This window comes from Bubalus kerabau, chromosome 11 (genome assembly GCF_029407905.1).
Source record: "Bubalus kerabau isolate K-KA32 ecotype Philippines breed swamp buffalo chromosome 11, PCC_UOA_SB_1v2, whole genome shotgun sequence".
NCBI classification, from domain to species: Eukaryota; Metazoa; Chordata; class Mammalia; order Artiodactyla; family Bovidae; genus Bubalus; species Bubalus kerabau.
Window position 1 is genome coordinate 39697664 of NC_073634.1, and position 19375 is coordinate 39717038.

Sequence of the window (19375 nt, forward strand, 5' to 3'; positions counted from 1 at the left end):
CTGTTAGTCTAGTCTTAATACTGAGGTTGCAAAAAAGAGCATTTTATCATTATGTGACCTTGACCAAACTCTTTAATTTTCCTAAACCTTTCATTCCTTATGTGTTAGTTGGGGACTATATCTGCCTTGGTGGTGGTGATTTAGTAACTAAGTCATGTCTGACTCTTTGCAACCCCATGGACTGTAGCCCATCAGGCTCCTCTGTCCATGAGATTTCCCAGGCAAGAATACTGGAGCAGGTTGCCATTTTCTTCTCCAGGGGATCTTCCTGATGCAAGGATAGAACTCGAGTCTCCTGCATTGCAGGCGGATTCTTTACCGCTGAGCTACCAGGGAAGCCTTACTTAACTCAGAATGTTGTTGTAAGGGTTGATAAAACACTGCATGTGAAAGTGCTTTGTAAAGAACCTATAGACATTAGTGATTGTGTTTGTGAGGCAAAAGTGTTGGCAGGATGGAGGAGGAGAAAGAAGGTCGCTCTTGAATGTATTCCTGCAGTGTGTTTGAAAAGGGATAGTCCTCAAATCCTCAGTGGTTGAAAGATGGCCAGGAAGGGGACTACCAGCCGGAGGCCCAGCCTTGACAGGGCTTGTTTACTGCCTTTGTGAAATCATTCCCAATCATTTCAGGTAATATTTGAGTATCTACCATGTGCTGGGCACCATGTTAGTTATTAGGGACACACACTTTGACAAGATAAAGTCCTTTGCCTTCCAAAACTTTGCAGTCCAGCTGTGGACAACACAGCTCTGCCTCTCTAGCTGGGCCAGGAGAAGGATGGGCAGAGTGTGACTGGAGCAGTAAAGAAGCTAGTTCTTGTGACTCCATCTTGCATGCTCTTTCCGTTATTAATCATTAATAATCTTGGAACATTTTAAATCACCATTTTGATTTCATTACTTGAGATTGATATGTTCATATTTTCTATTTCTTCCTGGTTCAAGAAACTTGTCCTCTTTTTTTAACAATTTGTCCATTTCTAATAGGTTGTCCATTTTATTGGCATATAGTTGCTTGTAGTAGTCTCTTATGATCCTTTGTATTTCTGTAGTGTCAGTTGTAACTTCTTTTTCATTTCTAATTTTACTGATTTGAGTCCTCTCCATTTTTTTTTTTTTCTTGATGAAACTGGCTAAAGGTTCATCACTTTCGTTTATCTTTTCAAAGAAGCAGCAGTTAGCTTCATTGATTTTTTAAAAAATTTATTTTTAGTCTCTATTTCATTTATTTTTGCTCTGACCTTTATAATTTCTTTCCTTACACTTTGGATTTTGCTTGTTGTTCTTTCTCTGGTTACTTTGTATGCAAGATTAGGTTGCTTATTTGAGATATTTCTTGTTTCTTGAGGTAGGATTGTGTTGCTATAAACTTTCCTCTTAGAAATGCTCTTGCTGCATCCCATAGGTTCGGGTCATCATGTTTTCATTATTTGTTTCTAGATATTTCCATTATTTATATGTTTAACTGTTTAAATCACACAGAAAAGAAAAAGTGTACGGGTGTTTAAACAGTCACAAACAACATCTTGCAGTAACACCTTTTTTCCTTTAATAGACGGGGAGTGACAGGACCACTGCTTCTGTACAGGGTTGTCCCCTTTCAGGTTTCTTAAATGCTCTTTTTAGGTTTCAGGGACATTGTCCTCACCATGAGGTACTACTCTTTTGCTCGTTTGTATTCTTGTTACAGGACACCAAGTCTTCCGGCATCATTTTAATTTCATATTTTGTATTCAAAAGTTAAATTGCTAGTGATCTTTTATCTCTGACAGTTTTTCAAGGAAACAAGTGGATACTCCATTATTCGAACAAGTGAGGATCCAGGGATATAGATTCCTCCCAATTAGTGGTAATCATTTTTGGCTCTGGAATGCTTTAAGGATTTTTCCTTACTTATTTCTTTCTTAGACAAATAATACAATAGAACATTTTCAGAGGCTAGCACAATGAGGGGGAGCATACTCCAGAAGATGCCAAGTAATACAGGGAAGCTAACCTCAGCTTAAAAACTCACTGCAGAAAATCTGGAGGCTGGGAAGGGGAGGGTGGGGAATCTGGTGTTGAATGAAGTTCTCCACTGTATCTAATTAATGTTTTATTCCAGTAGAGTGCCACTTTGGTGCCTACTTTAACTTAAATATTTAGAGAAAATACAGGAAAGTTTGTGAGAAAATGAAGTCTTGTCTAAACACACTGGTCTCAGTTGTTTGTATTTATGCAGAAACCCCAGTCAGTCCAGTGCGACCCATGTACTCAACATTACCATAAATTCACATGATGTCCTGGATGCTTTGGGAGATGGCAGCCAACTGCACATTCAGTAATCAAAACCAAAAATATTTTAATATACAAGTGAGTAAAAATGGATTCTCCTAGTTAAGTCTGGACCCATCATTTAAAGATGTTGAGCGCCTGGAATTTTTATGTGCCTTGGTGAGGCCACAGTTTCCTCTGACAGACAATCTGTTGTTATTACTGGCCGTAGGCAGTAATAAAGGGCAGAGTCAGGAAAGACAAAGAATTACAGTACAGAATTTTCAATAATGTGTTGATGTCAGGAAAAGAGTGGGGCTGTTTCTGATAAGGAAGAAGTGTTAATTTTAAACAGCTGTGAATGTACTTTCTGTGATCTCCTCCTGAAAAGTAACAGCGGGGTAATTCATGGGCTGCAGGTCACAAGATGAGTTTGAGTAATCGATCCCTAAGTGAAACCACAGAGAGGAGAAGTAAATACTGAAGGAGGTGACAGAGTTCAGCCCTGGGTTGGAACACAGAGTCTTTTACAATTCTGTGTTCCTGCCCCAGGTTTAGATTTGGCAGAGGCCACTTCCCTCCTCTAAGCCCTGCCACTCCCTTATAATGAATCAACACTTATCAGTAACTATGAGAGCACAGGATAAAAATTACTCCTACATTAGAGTTTCAGAAATGACCATTGAAAAGTATGCAGCATTCCTACTACCCTGGCTAACTCTTTGTAGCACACTCATTTTGATGCTTAAGGAAATGCAATACAATTTTTCTACACTGATTGAGAATTTTTATCAATCCATTTTGCTGGAAGAATGATAAACTGCCCATGTCTATGAAATTGGGTAAGAGCCTGTTATTTTGGTGAAGGCACATATATGTGAAGATCTATCTGCAAGCCATTAGGTACAAATACTGAATAAGGATTGAGTTGGAAGTTGATTGCTTCACAGTTTCAGATTGGACCGTTAGTATTAGGATACGTTCAGTTTTAAATCCAGCCTTAATACTTATGTGTGTTTAGAGTATCTGTTTTTCAAACAATGAGTAACAATCTCCTCCTCAACCCCCTAATCTGGGGCAGTTTAGCTTAGTACTAGATATTTAGGGACTGGGGTTTTTGTTTGATTCTTCTTTGGGAGTTTGGAGTAAATCCTTTTTTCTATCTCTTATTTCTCTTACTTGACTTATAGAATATGCACACTTATTCTGGCTCCCCTGTATCTGAAACTGTCACACATGTAACACTTTATGATACAGTTTTAAAATATCTGAAATAGTGATATTTTATGACTTTGTTAACCTAAGGTATTGTTATGTGCATGAATACTGGTACCAACATTGCGTAGAATAAGAACAGAATTGTGTAAATGGATGTTGTATCATTTAATCTTTATTCTTTTTCATATTTTATAAAAATTCCACAAATATTTGGGACTATGAAGTGAGATGCAGAGTTCCACACATGATTGTTTTCAAATTCCACCTCTGAGCTCAGAGCTAAAAATCTCCAGGACTGAGGATCTAAGTGGCCTTATAGGAATGGAACAGGCCAGTACTCAAAGCTGCCACCATTATGGTTTGATTTTTGCAAAACTTCCAAATCATCTTCTCAGAAAGCTAAAACCCCAGCTGCTCTTCAAGATAAGCCAGAGTGGCTATGAAAGTAGAATCTCATAGATAAAGAGAAATATGGACAGACTCAGACTGGTTGAACAATAGAACAGCCCCTTCCTCTTTTAAAGGAAAGGAAGATAGATAGAAGTAATGAATTTCAGTGCCTTATTATTTTCTTTAGGGAAAGAGATCACATTTACTATAAATCCAGTTCAGTTCAGTCGCTCAGTCGTGTCCGACTCTTTGTGACCCCATGAATCACAGCACGCCAGGCCTCCCTGTCCATCACCAACTCCTGGAGTTCACCCAAACTCATGTGCACCAAGTCGGTGATGCCATCCAGCCATCTCATCCTCTGTCGTCCCCTTCTCCTCCTGCTCCCAATCCCTCCCAGCATCAAAGTCTTTTCCAATGAGTCAACTCTTCGTGTCAGGTGGCCAAAGTATTGGAGTTTCAGCCTCAGCATCAGTGCTTCTGAAGAACACCCAGGACTGATATCCTTTAGAATGGACTGGTTGGATCTCCTTGCAGTCCAAGGGACTCTCAAGAGTCTTCTCCAACACCACAGTTCAAAAGCATCAATTCTTTGGCGCTCAGCTTTCTTCACAGTCCAACTCTCACATCCATACATGACCACTGGAAAAACCATAGCCTTGACTAGATGGACCTTTGTTGGCAAAATAATGTCTCTGCTTTTCAGTATGCTATCTAGGTTGGTCATAGCTTTCCTTCCAAGGAGTAAGTGTCTTTTAATTTCATGGCTGCAGTCACCATCTACAGTGAGTTTGGAGCCCCCAAAAATGAAGTCTGACACTGTTTCCACTGTTTCCCCATCTGTTTGCCATGAAGTGATGGGGCTGGATACCATGATCTTCATTTTCTGAATGTTGAGCTTCATCAAGAGGCTTTTTAGTTCCTCTTCACTTTCTGCCATAAGGGTGGTGTCATCTACATATCTGAGGTTATTGATATTTCTCCTGGAAATCTTGACTCCAGCTTGTGCTTCTTCCAGCCCAGCGTTTCTCATGATGTACTCTGCATATAAGTTAAATAAGCAGGGTGACAATATACAGCCTTGACATACTCTTTTTCTTATTTGGAACCAGTCTGTTGTTCCATGTCCTGTTCTAACTGTTGCTTCCTGACCTGCATATAGATTTCTCAAGAGGCAGGTCAGGTGGTCTGGTATTCCCATCTCTTTCAGAATTTTCCACAGTTTATTATGATCCACACAGTCAAAGGCTTTGCATAGTCAATAAAGCAGAAATAGATGTTTTTTTGGAACTCTCTTGCTTATTCAATGATCCAGTGAATGTTGGCAATTTGATCTCTGGTTCCTCTGCCTTTTCTAAAACCAGCTTGAACATCTGGAAGTTCACAGTTCACATATTGCTGAAGCCTGGCTTGGAGAATTTTGAGAATTACTTTACTAGCGTGTGAGATGAGTGCAATTGTGTGGTAGTTTGAGCATTCCTTGTCATTGCCTTTCTTAGGGATTGGAATGAAAACTGACCTTTTCCAGTCCTGTGGCCACTGCTGAGTTTTCCAAATTTGCTATAAATTAGGAAGGAGGAATTTACATAAAGTATAGAATAGGTCAGAAAATATTAGACATATAGGATCAGGCAGATCTTCAGCATTAACCAGGGACTAAAATAATAATACAGACTATAATTCTATAAATGGGTAGATAAGAACCATAATAATAGCAACAAGCTAATATTTAAAGAGTATTGCCCAGGTGGTTCAGCGGTAAAGAATCTGCCTGTAATACAGGAGATCTAGCTTTGATACCTGGGTCGGGAAAATTCCCTGAAGAAGGAAATGACAACCCACTCCAGTATTCTTGTCTGGGAAATCCCATGAACAGAGGAGCCTGGAGGGCTGCAGTCCATGGGGTAGCAAAGAGTCAGATATGACTTAATGACTAAACAACAACAATATTTAAAGAGTGCTCAATGTTTATTAGATACAGTAATATATATTATCTATTGGTTAGATATCCATGTGAAAGGCAGATGTTGTCTTTATCCCTATTGTGGAGATGAAGAAATCAAGGTATAAAGAGATTAAGAGTCTTATTCAAGGTCATTCATAGCTCTGCTAGCTTTTAGATCCAGGGAACCTGATTGCAGAAACCATGTCGTTAACCAGAATGCCATACTGCCTCCCATGAATCTGAGAGTCTAGACCATCCATAAGTGTTAATGGGGAGGGTTTGGTGCAGATTGGTGGAATATGGCCTTAACAGAGGTGAAGTTCTAGATTCTTTAGGAAGTGGCACAAATACCTTAAATATCAAGGTAATCCTAAAAAAAAGTTCATCCCAAAGGACTTTGGTATGGGAGTCTCCTGCTAAGTATTAGGGACCTGTAACCAAGAGATTAAGACTTTGCAGTGAGAAACCCAGCCACAGGAAACTGGGATGCAAGACAAGGACCCAATCATGGTGCACTGGAGTAAAAATCAGAGAAACAGTAATTCAGGGCAGAGGCAGGAAGATCTTGACAGAGGTTTTCTTATGATATCTCCCCTGCTGAGGGCTGGAGTTGGCCCCGGAGTCAGATGCATAACTTTGAGTCAGGTTAATTTAATAGATTCGGCTCAGACGGAAAGAAGCAGGGGCAGGGAGCCAGGTAGGCCATTACAAATTATCCCAACTGGGTTAGAGTTCCTGGCAATAGGCTAATTTTACTAATATTATTTCTCCACTACCGCAGCCCCTGCTTCTGTGGGAGATGGTGGGAGGTCATATAGCAATGACATTGAAATACTCAAGGACTGTGGAACAGGGAGATGAATTTTCATACCATAATTGAAAAATTCAATAGAATCCTTTCACATATGTCTTATGGCATAATCAAAGTTGTTACTCTTATTATTTTTTAAAAACCATAGTATATTTTGTAATTTGTTGATTGTAGATTTTGCTAAGCCATTTGGAAGATTATTAGGAAGAATAATTGAATATGAAATTGTTTAATTATTCATATTACTTGTGTCTGATGTTTATAATAACTATTGGAGGATATCTGTAATTTGAGGAGCTCTTGACTTGTATCCTTAGAAGACACAGTGAATATTCAGTTTGGAAAATCATTTATTTAAATAGTTCTCATTTGCTAGTCCTGTCTTTTATTCCATGGAGGAAAAAAATAAAAAGCAAGTAGTGTTTATCTGACTACCTCCATATTTTATAACAGCCCTAAAAACTATACAACTGTATATTCTTTCCAAAGGTTAAGATTTCCTAGATCTAGTTGTTCAGTTCAGTCCCTCAGTCATGTCCAACTCTGTGACCCCAAGGACTGCAGCACACCAGGCCTCCCTGTCCATCACCAGACCCTGGAGTTTACTCAAAGTCATGTCCATTCAGTGGGCGATACCATCCACCTATCTCATCCTCTGTCATCCCCTTCTCCTCCTGCCCTCAGTCTTTCCCAGCATCAGGGTCTTTTCAAATGAGTCAGCTCTTTGCATCAAGTGACCAAAGTATTGGAGCTTCAGTCCTTCCAATGAATATTCAGGACTGATTTCCTTTAGGATGGACTGGTTGGATCTCCTTGCAGTCCAAGGGACTCTCAAGAGTCTTCTCCAATGCCACAGTTCAAAAGCATCAATTCTTCAGCATTCAGCATTCTTTATAGTCCAATTGTCACATCCATACATGACTACTGGAAAAACCATAACCTTGACTAGATGGACGTTTGTTGGCAAACTAATGTCTCTGCTTTTTAATATGCTGTCTAGGTTCATAACTTTTCTTCCAAGGAGTAAGCATCTTTTAATTTCATGGCTGCAGTCACCATCTGCAGTGATTCTGGAGACCCAAAAAATAAAGTCTGCCTCTGTTTCCATTGTTTCCCCATCTATTTGCCATGAAGTGATAGGACCAGATGCCATGATCTTCGTTTTCTGAATGTTGAACTTATAAGCCAGATTTTTCACTCTTCTCTCACTTTCCTCAAGAGGCTCTTTAGTTCTTCTTCAGTTTCTGCCTTAAGGGTGGTGTCATCTGCATATCTGAGGTTATTGATATTTCCCCTGGAAATCTTGATTCTAGCTTGTGCTTCATCCAGTCTGGTGTTTCTCATGATGTACTCTGCATGTAAGTTAAATAAGCAGGGTGACAATATACAGCCTTGACATACTCCTTTTCCTATTTGGAACCAGTCTGTTGTTCCATGTCCAGTTCTAACTGTTGCTTCCTGATGACCTGCATAAGATTTCTCAAGAGTCAGGTCAGGTGGTCTGGTATTCCCATCTCTTTCAGAATTTTCCACAGTTTATTGTGATCCACACAGTCAAAGGCTTTGCATAGTCAATAAAGCAGAAATAGATGTTTTTCTGGAACTCTCTTGCTTTTTCGATGATCCAGTGGATGTTGGCAATTTGATCTCTGGTTCCTCTGCCTCTTCTAAAACCAGCTTGAACATCTGGAAGTTCACGGTTCACGTATTGCTAAAGCCTGGCTTGGAGAATTTTGAGCATTGCTTTAATAGCGTGTGAGATGAGTGCAGTTGTGCGGTAGTTTGAGCATTCTTTGGCATTGCCTTTCTTTGGGATTGGAATGAAAACTGACCTTTTCCAGTCCTGTGGCCATTGCTGAGTTTTCTAAATTTGCTGGCATATTGAGTGCAGCACTTTCACAGCATCATCTTTCAGGATTTGAAATAGCTCAACTGGAATTCCATCACCTCCACTAGCTTTGTTTGTAGTAATGCTTCCTGAGGCCCACTTGATTTCACATTCCAGGATGTCTGGCTCTAGGTGAGTGATCAAACCATCATGATTATCTGGGTTGTGAAGATCTTTTTTGTCCAATTCTTCTGTGTACTCTTGCCACCTCTTCTTAATATCTTCTGCTTCTGTTAGGTCCATACCATTTCTGTCCTTTATTGAGCCCATTTTTGCATGAAATGTTCCCTTGGTATCTCTGATTTTCTTGAAAAGATCTCTAGTCTTTCCCATTCTGTTGTTTTCCTCTATTTCTTTGCACTGATCACTGAGGAAGGCTTTCTTATCTCTCCTTGCTATTCTTTGAAACTCTGCATTCAAATGGGTATATCTTTCCTTTTCTCCTTTGCCTTTCACTTCTCTTTTCACAGCTATCTGTAAGGCCTCCTCAGACAGCCATTTTGCTTTTTTGCATTTCTTTTTCTTGGGGATGGTCTTGATCCCTATCTCTTGTACAGTGTCATGAACCTCCACCCATAGTTCATCTGGCACTCTATCAGATCTAGTCCTTAAATCTATTTCTCACTTCTACTGTATAATCATAAGGGATTTGATTTAAAATGGATTCCAGTCCATTTTAGTTTGCTGATTCCTGAAATGTCTATGTTCACTCTTGCCATCTCCTGTTTGACCACTTCCAATTTGCCTTGATTCATTTACCTGATTTAGGTCATACCTGAATCGTCTAGTGGTTTTCCCACTTTCTTCAATTTCAGTCTGAATTTGGCAGTAAGGAGTTCATGATCTGAGCCACAGTCAGCTCCCAGTCTTGTTTTTGCTGACTGTATAGAGCTTCTCCAGCTTTGGCTGCAAAGAATATAATCCATCTGATTTCAGTGTTGGCCATCTGGTGATGTCCATGTGTAGATTCTTCTCTTGTGTTGTTGGAAGAGGATGTTTGCTATGACCAGTGTGTTCTGTTGGCAAAACTCTATTAGCCTTTGCCCTGCTTCATTTTGTACTCCAAGGCCATATTTGCCTGTTACTCAGGTATTTCTTGACTTCCTACTTTTGCATTCCCGTCCCCTGTAATGAAAAGGACATCTTTTTTGGGTGTCAGTTCTAAAAGGTCTTGTAGGTCTTCATAAAATCATTCAGCTTCAGTTTCTATAGCATTACCGGTCAGGGCATAGACTTTGATTACCGTGATATTGAATGGTTTGCCTTGGAAACAAACAGAGATCATTCTGTCATTTTTAAGATTGTATCCAAGTACTGCATTTTGGACTCTTTTGTTGACTATGATGGCTACTCCATTTCTTCTAAGGGATTCTTGCCCACAGGAGTAGATACAAGGGTCATCTGAGTTAAGTTCACCCATTCCAGTCCATTTTAGTTCACTGATTCCTGAAATGTCGATGTTCACTCTTGCCATCTCCTGTTTGACCACTTCCAATTTGCCTTGATTCATTTACCTGACATTCCAGCTTCCTATACAGTATTGCTCCTAAAGCATCAGACCTTGCTTCCATCACCAGTCACGTCCACAACTGGGTCTTGTTTTTGCTTTGGCTCCATCTCTTCATTCTTTCTGGAGTTATTTCTCCACCCTTCTCCAGTAGCATATTGGGTACCTACTGACCTGGGGAGTTCATCTTTCAGTGCCCTTTTTGCCTTTTCATACTGTTCATGGGGTTCTCAAGGCAGGATTACTGAAGTGGTTTGTCATTCCCTTCTCTGGTGGACCACATTTTGTCAGAACTCTCCACCATGACCCATCTGTGTTGGGTGCCCCTACACAGCATGGCACATAGTTTCTTTGAGTTACACAAGGCTGTGGTCCATGTGATCAGACTGGTTAGTTTTCTGTGATTGTGGTTTTCAGTCTGTCTTCCCTCTGATGGAGAAGGATAAGAGGCTTATGGAAGCTTCCTGATGGGAGAGACTGACTGAAAGGGAAATGGTCTTGTTCTGATGTGTGGGGCCATGCTCAATAAATCTTTAATCCAATTTTCTGTTGATGGGTGGAGCTGTGTTCCCTCCCTACTATTTACCTGGGACCAAATTATGGTGGAGGTAATGAAGATAATGGTGACCTCCTTCAAAAAGTCCCATGCATGTACTACTGCACTCAGAGCCCCCAACCCTGCAGCAGGCCACCACTGACCCACGCCTCCGCTGGAGACTCCTGGACAATCACAGGCAAGTCTGGGTCAGTCTCTTGTGGGGTCACTGCCCCTTTCTCCTGGCTCCTGGTGCACAAGGTTCTGTTTGTGCCCTCCAAGAGTCTATTCCCCAGTCCTGTGTAGGTTCTGGTAGCTCTATGGAGGGGTTAATGGCAACCTCCTCCAAGAGGGCTGATGCCATACTCAGGGCTGCTGCACCCATAGCCCCTGTCCCTGCAGCAGTCCACTGCTGACCCGCACCTCCTCAGGAGACGCTCACAGTTCTGTCTCAGTCTCTGTGGGGTCTCTGGGTCCTGGTGTGCACAAGATTTGTTTGAGCCCTCTCAGTGTCTCTGGTGGGAATGGGGTTTGATTCTAAACGCGAATTCACCCCTCCTACCTTCTTGCCGGGGCTTCTCCTTTGCCCTTGGACATGGGGTATCTCCTCACAGCCGCTCCAGCGCATACCATCATACTGGGGTTTCTCTGACCTTGGATGTGGGGTATCTCCTCGCAGCCGCTCCAGCGCGTACCATCATACTGGGGTTTCTCTGACCTTGGACGTGGGGTATCTCCTCACAGCCGCTCCAGCACATACCATCATACTGGGGTTTCTCTGACCTTGGATGTGGGGTATCTCCTCACAGCCAGTCCGGCGAAGCGCAGCCACCGCTCCTGACCTTGGACATGGGGGATCTCTTCACGGCCACTAGTCACTCCAATGGCAGCCACACAGCCACTGCTCGCTGCTGCTAAGTCGCTTCAGTCGTGTCCGACTCTGTGCAACCCTAGAGACGGCAGCCCACCAGGTCCCCCGTCCCTGGGATTCTCCAGGCAAGAATACTGGAGTGGGTTGTCATTTCCTTCTCCAATGCATGAAAGAGAAAAGTGAAAGTGAAGTCACTCAGTCGTGTCCAACTCTTAGCGACCCCATGGACTGCAGCCTACCAGGCTCCTCTGTCCATGGGATTTTCTAGGCAAGAGTACTGGAGTGGGTTGCCATTGCCTTCTAAGTGCTGTTAAAAATTTTCTCCTGAATGTTTTAAGAACATGGTTTAGTTTTATTTGTGCTAGGAGGCTATTTTCTAGATGACTGGCATGATAGAGGGTTATTTCTATCCAGAAATACTTCTCTTGCTTAATCTGTGCACTTCTCATGGTCTGTCCAGTAAATAGGTTTGTTATGAAATGGGTCTGAGATGTATAAAAGAAAAAATGTTAAAACAGAATGCATCCAGGAAATGCAGTTACTTTCTATTAACGTAAATTTTCTAAATTGATATTGTTCATTTGCATTTTTTAGTCTTCTCTCACATTAGAGATTTGGCCTGAGATGGAGAATGAGCATGGGTTTGAGTTGGAACCTTGCTAAATGCAGGTATCACCATTTAAAGAGCTGCCAATTTAGTTCACCTCTGAGTTTGTTTTGTGATATGTCAGTTGCTGATCAGCTGGTAAAGAATCCACCTGGAATGCAGGAGACCCTGGTCTGATGCCTGGGTCAGGAAGATCCCCTAGAGAAGGGATAGGCTACCCACTACCTTATTCTGGGCTTCCTTGGTGGCTCAGCTGATAAAGAATCAGCCTGCAATGCGGGTGACCTGGGTTCAACCCCAGGGTTGGGAAGATCTCCTGGCGAAGGGAATGGCTACCCACTCCAGTATCCTGGCCTGGACTCCGTGGGGTCACACAGAGTCGGTCAAGTGAGCGACTTTCACTTTCTTTCAGTCTCTGGTAATACCTATCTAGAAGTGTCCTTATGAAAAAACAAATGTATATAAAATTGCACATTAGGCTTTCAGTAAAAGCTGTTACCACTCATTGGCACCAGAACTGTCCACTCAAAAGTGTCCACTCAAGACAGTTATATAATTTAAAATTATCAGAAAATGCTTTTGATATAAAAGACTGTTTCCTGCCTCCCTGGGCACTCCACACAGCCTGCTGCACCATTAGCTGTTGCTCTCTGCAGTTAATAATGAGTTTGGTATGCATCCAGTACTGTGCTGAGTGATTTGCATATATTATTTCACTTAATCATAACAGCAATCCTTTCAGATAATTTTTGGTCTCTGACTTTCTGCCTTGACTTTGGCCTATGTGTGTTTTCTTTTAAAATAAGTATTCTTTTGACTTTTATCTGCCTTATTCTATGCACATTTTGCATTAAGGACTTTTTGCAGCCAACTATAGGTTAGGAGGCTTTGGAATATAAACAGAGAATCAGAACTGATTTGGCTCAAAAAACAAAGGAATCTTTCTTTTTTCATACATATAACTGAGTAATTTTCCACTGGCCTCTATTTCTCTGGATTCTTTTTGCTCTGTCTTCCTTCATGGCTTCCCTCATTGTATTAGAAATGGCTGAAGCACTTCCTGACCTGATATCTTTACATTTTCCATGGAAATGGAGAACTCCTATTCTCCCAGACAAAATTCTTGACTTCTGTTGACTGGATCAATTTTGATACTGTGTTGCATTTGACATAATTACAGGCACTAGGGGTGTAGGAATGCATTGACTGGCTTATCCCTACCCTTCCTTCAATCAATCACTGGACAGAAGAATAATGTTAATCTACTTAGTTCAAACCCATGGAGGAGGGTGGTGGAGCAGGGGTAAAGTGGTGCTGGAAAGATGTCTTTATCTTGTTTCTAATCTCACATGGAAAGCTATCAACATTTTCATCTTCAGTTATGATACTATAGGTTGTTCTTTTTTTAATATTCTTTATTAGTTTAAGGAAATTGCCATTACAGTTGGCTAGAAGTTATTTTTTAAAATCATGAATGAAAGCTGACTTTTATTAATTTTTTTTCTAAATTTGTTGTGTTCTTGTGGATTCTTTATTGTCATTGTCATAAGTTACATTGATTTTAAAATAGCTTTGAAAAGTGAAAGTGAAGTCGCTTAGTCATGTCTGACTCTTTGTGACCCCATGGACTGTAGCCTACCAGGCTCCTCAGTCCATGGGATTTTCCAGAAAGAATACTGGAGTGGGTTGCCATTTCTTTCTCCAGGGGATCTTCCCGACCCAGGGATCGAACCTGGGTCTCCCACATTGTAGGCAGATGCTTTACCATTGGAGAGCAGACTGTAGTCTTCCCTGGTAGACCTGGGAAGTCTTTAGTAGGATTTTAATAGCTTTAGTGGGATATAATAACATATAATAAATTGTACATATTTGTAGTATATAGAATAGTTTGATCATTTTTCACACACACACACACACACACACACATATATATATACACACTTGTGAAATCATCTCTGAAGTAAAAATAATGAGCATATATGTCACTCCCCTCCAAAAGTTTTCTCATGTCCCTCTGTATTCCCTCTTCGGTCCTTGCCCCCTCACTCATTCCTCTATACAGGCTCCCAGGCAACTACTGATGTATCTTTGGTCACTGCAGATTACTGGTTGAATTTTGAATGTTCAACTAACTTTCCATTTCTAAAGTAAACCAAATGTAATCATTATGTATTAGCTCTTTTTCTTACGTATTTCTGTATTCATTTACCTTGCATCTGGCTTCTGTGTTTATAACTGAGATTGGCCCATAATTTTTTTCTTTATATAAACTAACGCCCTTGTCATACTTTGTATAACAGTTAAGCTGATTTCATAAAATGAGCTGGAGGATGTTTTTCATTCTCTTTTCTATTGTCTGGGAGAATTTGTCTAAGATACTATTTTTTCCTGAAGTATTTGGTTTGAATCAACCAGTGAAACCAACTAGGCCTACAGTTTTCATTGTGGGAAGGTTTTTAATTAACAATTTGATTTTCAAGTAGAGAACTGTTTACATTTTCTTTCTTATGCTGTCAGTTTTTTTAAGATGAATGTTTTCTGGCCCTTTTTAATTGAAATATAATGTACATACTGTAATGTGTATAATATTAAGCAAATGTACTATTTATTGATGTAAAGTTCATAATAGTCTTATATTTTAATATCTGAAGACTCTGTAATGATATTGTCTCTTTTATTCCTGATACTGATTATTTAAGCTTGCCTTCTTTATCTCATTATTCTCCATCAAGGTTTATAAACTTACTTGTCACTTCAGAGAAACATGTTTTATCTTTGTTGATCTTCTCTATTGTATATTTGTCTTCTATTTTATTTATTGCTGTTTTTATCTTTTTATTTCTATCCTCTTATTTTCTGTAGATATAAATTTTTTTGAACAACTTCTTTTTTTAGCTCATTGCCTTTTAGCTTTATTCTGTAATATATATATTTAGAGACACAAATTTTCATCTTGAAGTGGGATAAATGTGTCTCATAAATTTTCATGAACATTCACTTCAAAATATGTTTAATTTTCATTGTGATTTCTTCTTTGACTCATGGGTTATTAGGAGGTGTATTTCTTAGTTTACAAGCATTATAGATTTTTCTAAGAGTATTTTTGTTATTGACTTCTAGTCTAATTCCCAAGTAGTCAAAGAATTTACTTTGAATAAAAATAAATTGTGATTATCAGGTCACATATACAAATTGTGTTCTTCAAATCTTATGTATCCTTGTGAGTTATTTCTTCTGCTGCACCTCAAAAAGATATGCTAAAATCTATTTTTTAAATTTCTCTATTTTGTTTTGTCAATATTTGTTCAATATATAACCTTGGGCTTTATTATTAGATATATAAGAATCTAGAATTACTATTTTTTACTAAAGAACTTTTATCATTTTGAAATATACCAGAGGAGCCTGGTGGGCTGCTGTCTATGGGGTTGCACAGGGTCAGACATGACTGAAGCAACTTAGCAGCAGCAGTAATAGTTTTTGCCTTAAAGTCTTCTGTGCTTGATACAAATATGGTTTGTATACTATAGTTAATGCATTTTCTTTTTCTATATAAAGTCCCCTAATATATTATTATATACTTAAAATCCCCTAGTATATTATTATAACTATTGTTATATTCAGTTAAAATTCATTTATATTTGTCCACATTTGTCCTTTTTGTTGTTCTTCATTCCTTCCTGCATCTTTAGTATTTTCTTTAAAGTAGGTTAAAGAAGTTAACCTACTTTCTTTAGGTGATATTAGTCTAATATTCGTTCCTTTGAAATTAATTTTTTTCTCAGTTTTCTTCTATTATTATCTCTTTAATTTTCAACATTTTACTATAATGTGCTGCAGGGTGCTTTTCTTTTTATTTACCTTGTTTTAGGTTCAGAGAACTACTTGAATCTATGATTTTTGTCAATCTTGGGAAAGTCTCAGCCATTATTTTCTCAAATACTATTTTTTTCTCATTCTCTCTTCCCTCCCTTCTGGAGACTTTCTCACTCAATTTCTGGTCATACCTGAATGGATACCTGGTAACCTATTTGCCTCTCTCTATCTTGTTCACATACTTGTTTCTAACTACTTTGCTGGTTTTCTAACAAGCAAGCCTTGGGACTTTTGAATATATTGCTTCCTTAGCTTGGAAAGCTTTTCCAGACATGTCTGAGATTCATTCCTTTGCCTGAGTCAGGTCTCTGGTAAAATGTGGTCTTCTCAGAGAGGCTTTCCCTGATCATGTTTTCAAAGTTATTACTAGATTCTTCCTCTTCTGCCCACATTGTGCTCTAATCCTTTACCTGGTTTCAGTTTATTCACAGCACTTATTAAATATGACACATTATATATTTAATATGTATTTGTTTATTTTCTGTCTCCTTTCATTAGAAAATAACTCCATGAGAGAGGAGACTTTTTTGTTCCCAGCTATATTGCAATCCTTGGAATAGTATCTGAAGCAGAGTTAAATGCTCAATAAACAACTATGGAACAAATGAATGACTAATGGATGATGAATATAAGAAGATCGAGTTCTCTAATGATAGTGAAGAAAGCAGACAAGGAGAAATAAACTAAGCAAGTATTCTAACATATTTTGTTCTTTTGTGTGTGAAGATAATGTCATTGATCACATTTCTTTCTGTGATTCTCACTTAAAAGAGCAAAATGGAACATAAGCATGTTTGGAAATATTGCTTTTATTAGTTTGAATTAATTGGTGTCTCATCATTTAGTTTAGACATATGTTCCATAAATTTTTAAAGGCTTTTAATGAAAGAAAATTAAACCTACTACATTAGGCAGCTTGGACTGTCATAACAAAATATCATAGACTAGGTGGCTTAAACAACAGAGACTTATTTTCTCTAAGTTCTGGATTCTAGAAATCTAAGATCTGGGTGCCAGCATGGTCATGGTCTGGTGAGGATTGGCTTGCAGGTGGCTGCCTTCTTACTGTGTTCTCATGTGGCAGAGAGAGCAAGCTCTGGTGTCTCTTCCTTTTCCTGTAAGGGCACTAATCCCACCATTAGGGACCCAGCTCTTGATATCATACAACCTAATTATCTCGCAAAGGCCCTATGTCCAGATACCATCACAGTGAAGTTAGGGCTTCAACGTACAAATTTTGTAAGTGTTCATGCTGCTGCTGCTAAGTCGCTTCAGTCCTTCCGACTCCATAGACTGCAGCCCACCAGGCTCCCCCATCCCTGGGATTCTCCAGACAAGAACACTGGAGTGGGTTGTCATTGCCTTCTCCGGGAGTGTTCATAGCACCTACCAAATAATATGCATTATTTTCCAGTGAATTAATGAATAGGTACATTCAAAACTCTTCAAGTATTTGTCTTAGAGTGAAATTACAGCAAATGCACATAAAAAACTTAATTATTTTTGCAAAATATTGTGACTGCTTGTAAGTACAAAGGCTAAATTGGCCAGCACCTGGGTAATGCCTGGGCTACTACTTCATTTGTGGTTTGTCGAGGTATCTGTTTATTATGTAGCTATTTAGGGACTCACGTGAACACATCATTTTTTATAGGCCAAAAACCTAACTCTGATCTTCTACTTATCTTTTGTAAATTTATTTCCCTAAATAAATCACAAATCTACTTACCATGCCTAGACCTACACACCATATGCTGTCATTATAGCTACTTAGAATCGTAGTGTAGGTCAAAGCTCCTTGGCTGGAGAACTGACTCCTCTAATAGTAATGTTTTGGCCTCACTGGCACCTCCAGTATTTTTCTAGCCTGAGGTCGGCATGTCTTCCTGATGTTCACGGCCTATGCTGCTCTTCCAGGAATGTCTCAAGGGGATCCTGCCTGAGAGAAAGAAGCCACACTCTCACATTTGCTGCCTATAAAGAGAGCGAGCATGGCCTCTGGCTTGTGCTTTCAGTCAGTTTCAACACAGAAATGGAACCGACAGTTATCAACTCAGAACTTCCCCTACTGCCCATGTATTTTCTAGTCTAGAATAATGAGGTGAATAAATGCTTCGTGGCAAAGTTGAGGAGGAAAGCATCCAGCACCTGACTGCTCCTCTCATTCCTCACCTCTGAAGTAGGATTGTTAGCATCTGCTCTGATCTAGAGGAGTGTTTGGGGCTGTGCCATCTGTCCCTGTTAGAAGCACTGAGCTCATAATGACTAAGAAACCCCAGGGGGTTGTCTAAGCCACCAGGGTTAGAAAGGGACACAGCATTATCACAGCTGAGCTAAAATTTAATATGATTCTTACTTTACCACCCATGGTGACCTAAGAAGGTGGGATTGCAGACAAGCTCTAAATAGAGGAGCTTAGTCATGGCTCACCAGAAAGCCAAAAAGCTGTTTTCATGGTGGAAGAGGGAAGAATAAACTGGGAAATATTTCTAAATAGTCATATGTTTACATATGAACTTATTTTTAAAGTTCTCTTGTGAGAACTATGTACCTTAAAAATAAGTCCCAAATTCAAAGCATTTATATAAAAAATTGTACATTTACTCACCAATTAAAAATTACGAGCATTCCCCAGAAGAAAGTGTAACCCCAGTAGCCCAGGGGCTGAGAGTTCTGTCATTAGAGGTGGGAATTTCTTCTCAGAATGAAGATAAAATTGTATTCCTACCTGTGTGACCCCAGGATGGTTGAGAGGGGTCTGGGGTTATTGTAATGAAGGTGGGTAGGATTGAGCACACCCACAGAAGTGTGGAGGGTAGGGAGTGTGTTACCATATCTCAGTAGTGTATTTTTATAAGTTAAATTTTACATGAGGAATGAAGCCACAATCCTTGAACTAAGAGTGAAAAAGTAGATTATCAGTTTATTAATTTATGGTGGAAAACACACCTCATTCAGGAGTCAGCCTGCATGCATACCAAGATATGGCAAACAGAGACTCATACAAGAAAATTGCCTTTTCCCAAAAAGTAACACTTCAAAACTTTTGTAGCCTGGAGAAATCACTCCCTTGTCCACTGTTGAGATGTTTCTTTTTCTAAGAACTTGAAAAAGTTGTCTCTAATCAGAGCTCCTATAACACACTTAAAGACATAAATACTTTTCTCATTCTCTAACTTTTAGTTTTCCCATTTTTAGTGGACCTCAGCAATAAGGGGATGTCATTTCAGCATTCCCTCCTTCATCAATACCATAACAAGTAAAAATTCCCAAGACTGAGGCTTATAAGGGTGCAATTTATAGTTGTTATGGAGCATTGGGTTTCTCCAGAGAACATTCAAATTCATGCAGTCTTTTCTTGTTTTTTGGTTGTGCTACATGGCATGCAAGATCTTAGTTCCCTGACCAGGGATTAAACCTGTGCCGCCTGCCGTGGGAGCTTGGAGTTTTAACCTCTGGACCACCAGGGAAGTCT

The 19375-nt window shown here is 39.6% G+C and overlaps 1 protein-coding gene across 22 annotated transcripts in view; it reads left to right on the plus strand.

The window, feature by feature from the left end:
* The window catches only part of ACYP2 (acylphosphatase 2), a 190171-nt gene that overhangs the window by 102328 nt on the left and 68468 nt on the right, over positions 1–19375 (plus strand). For 5 of the 22 annotated variants that reach the window (XR_008700329.1, XM_055540084.1, XM_055540088.1 and 2 more), the window contains one exon: positions 16399–16591. The exons of 12 other annotated variants lie outside the window; for them this stretch is intronic. Coding sequence is in view for 2 of the 10 variants with exons in the window: in XM_055540105.1 (XP_055396080.1) it covers positions 10657–10745 (89 nt within the window). In the remaining 8 variants the exon portion in view is untranslated. 5 more of the 22 variants (XM_055540089.1, XM_055540090.1, XM_055540092.1 and 2 more) reach the window with 5 other exon arrangements.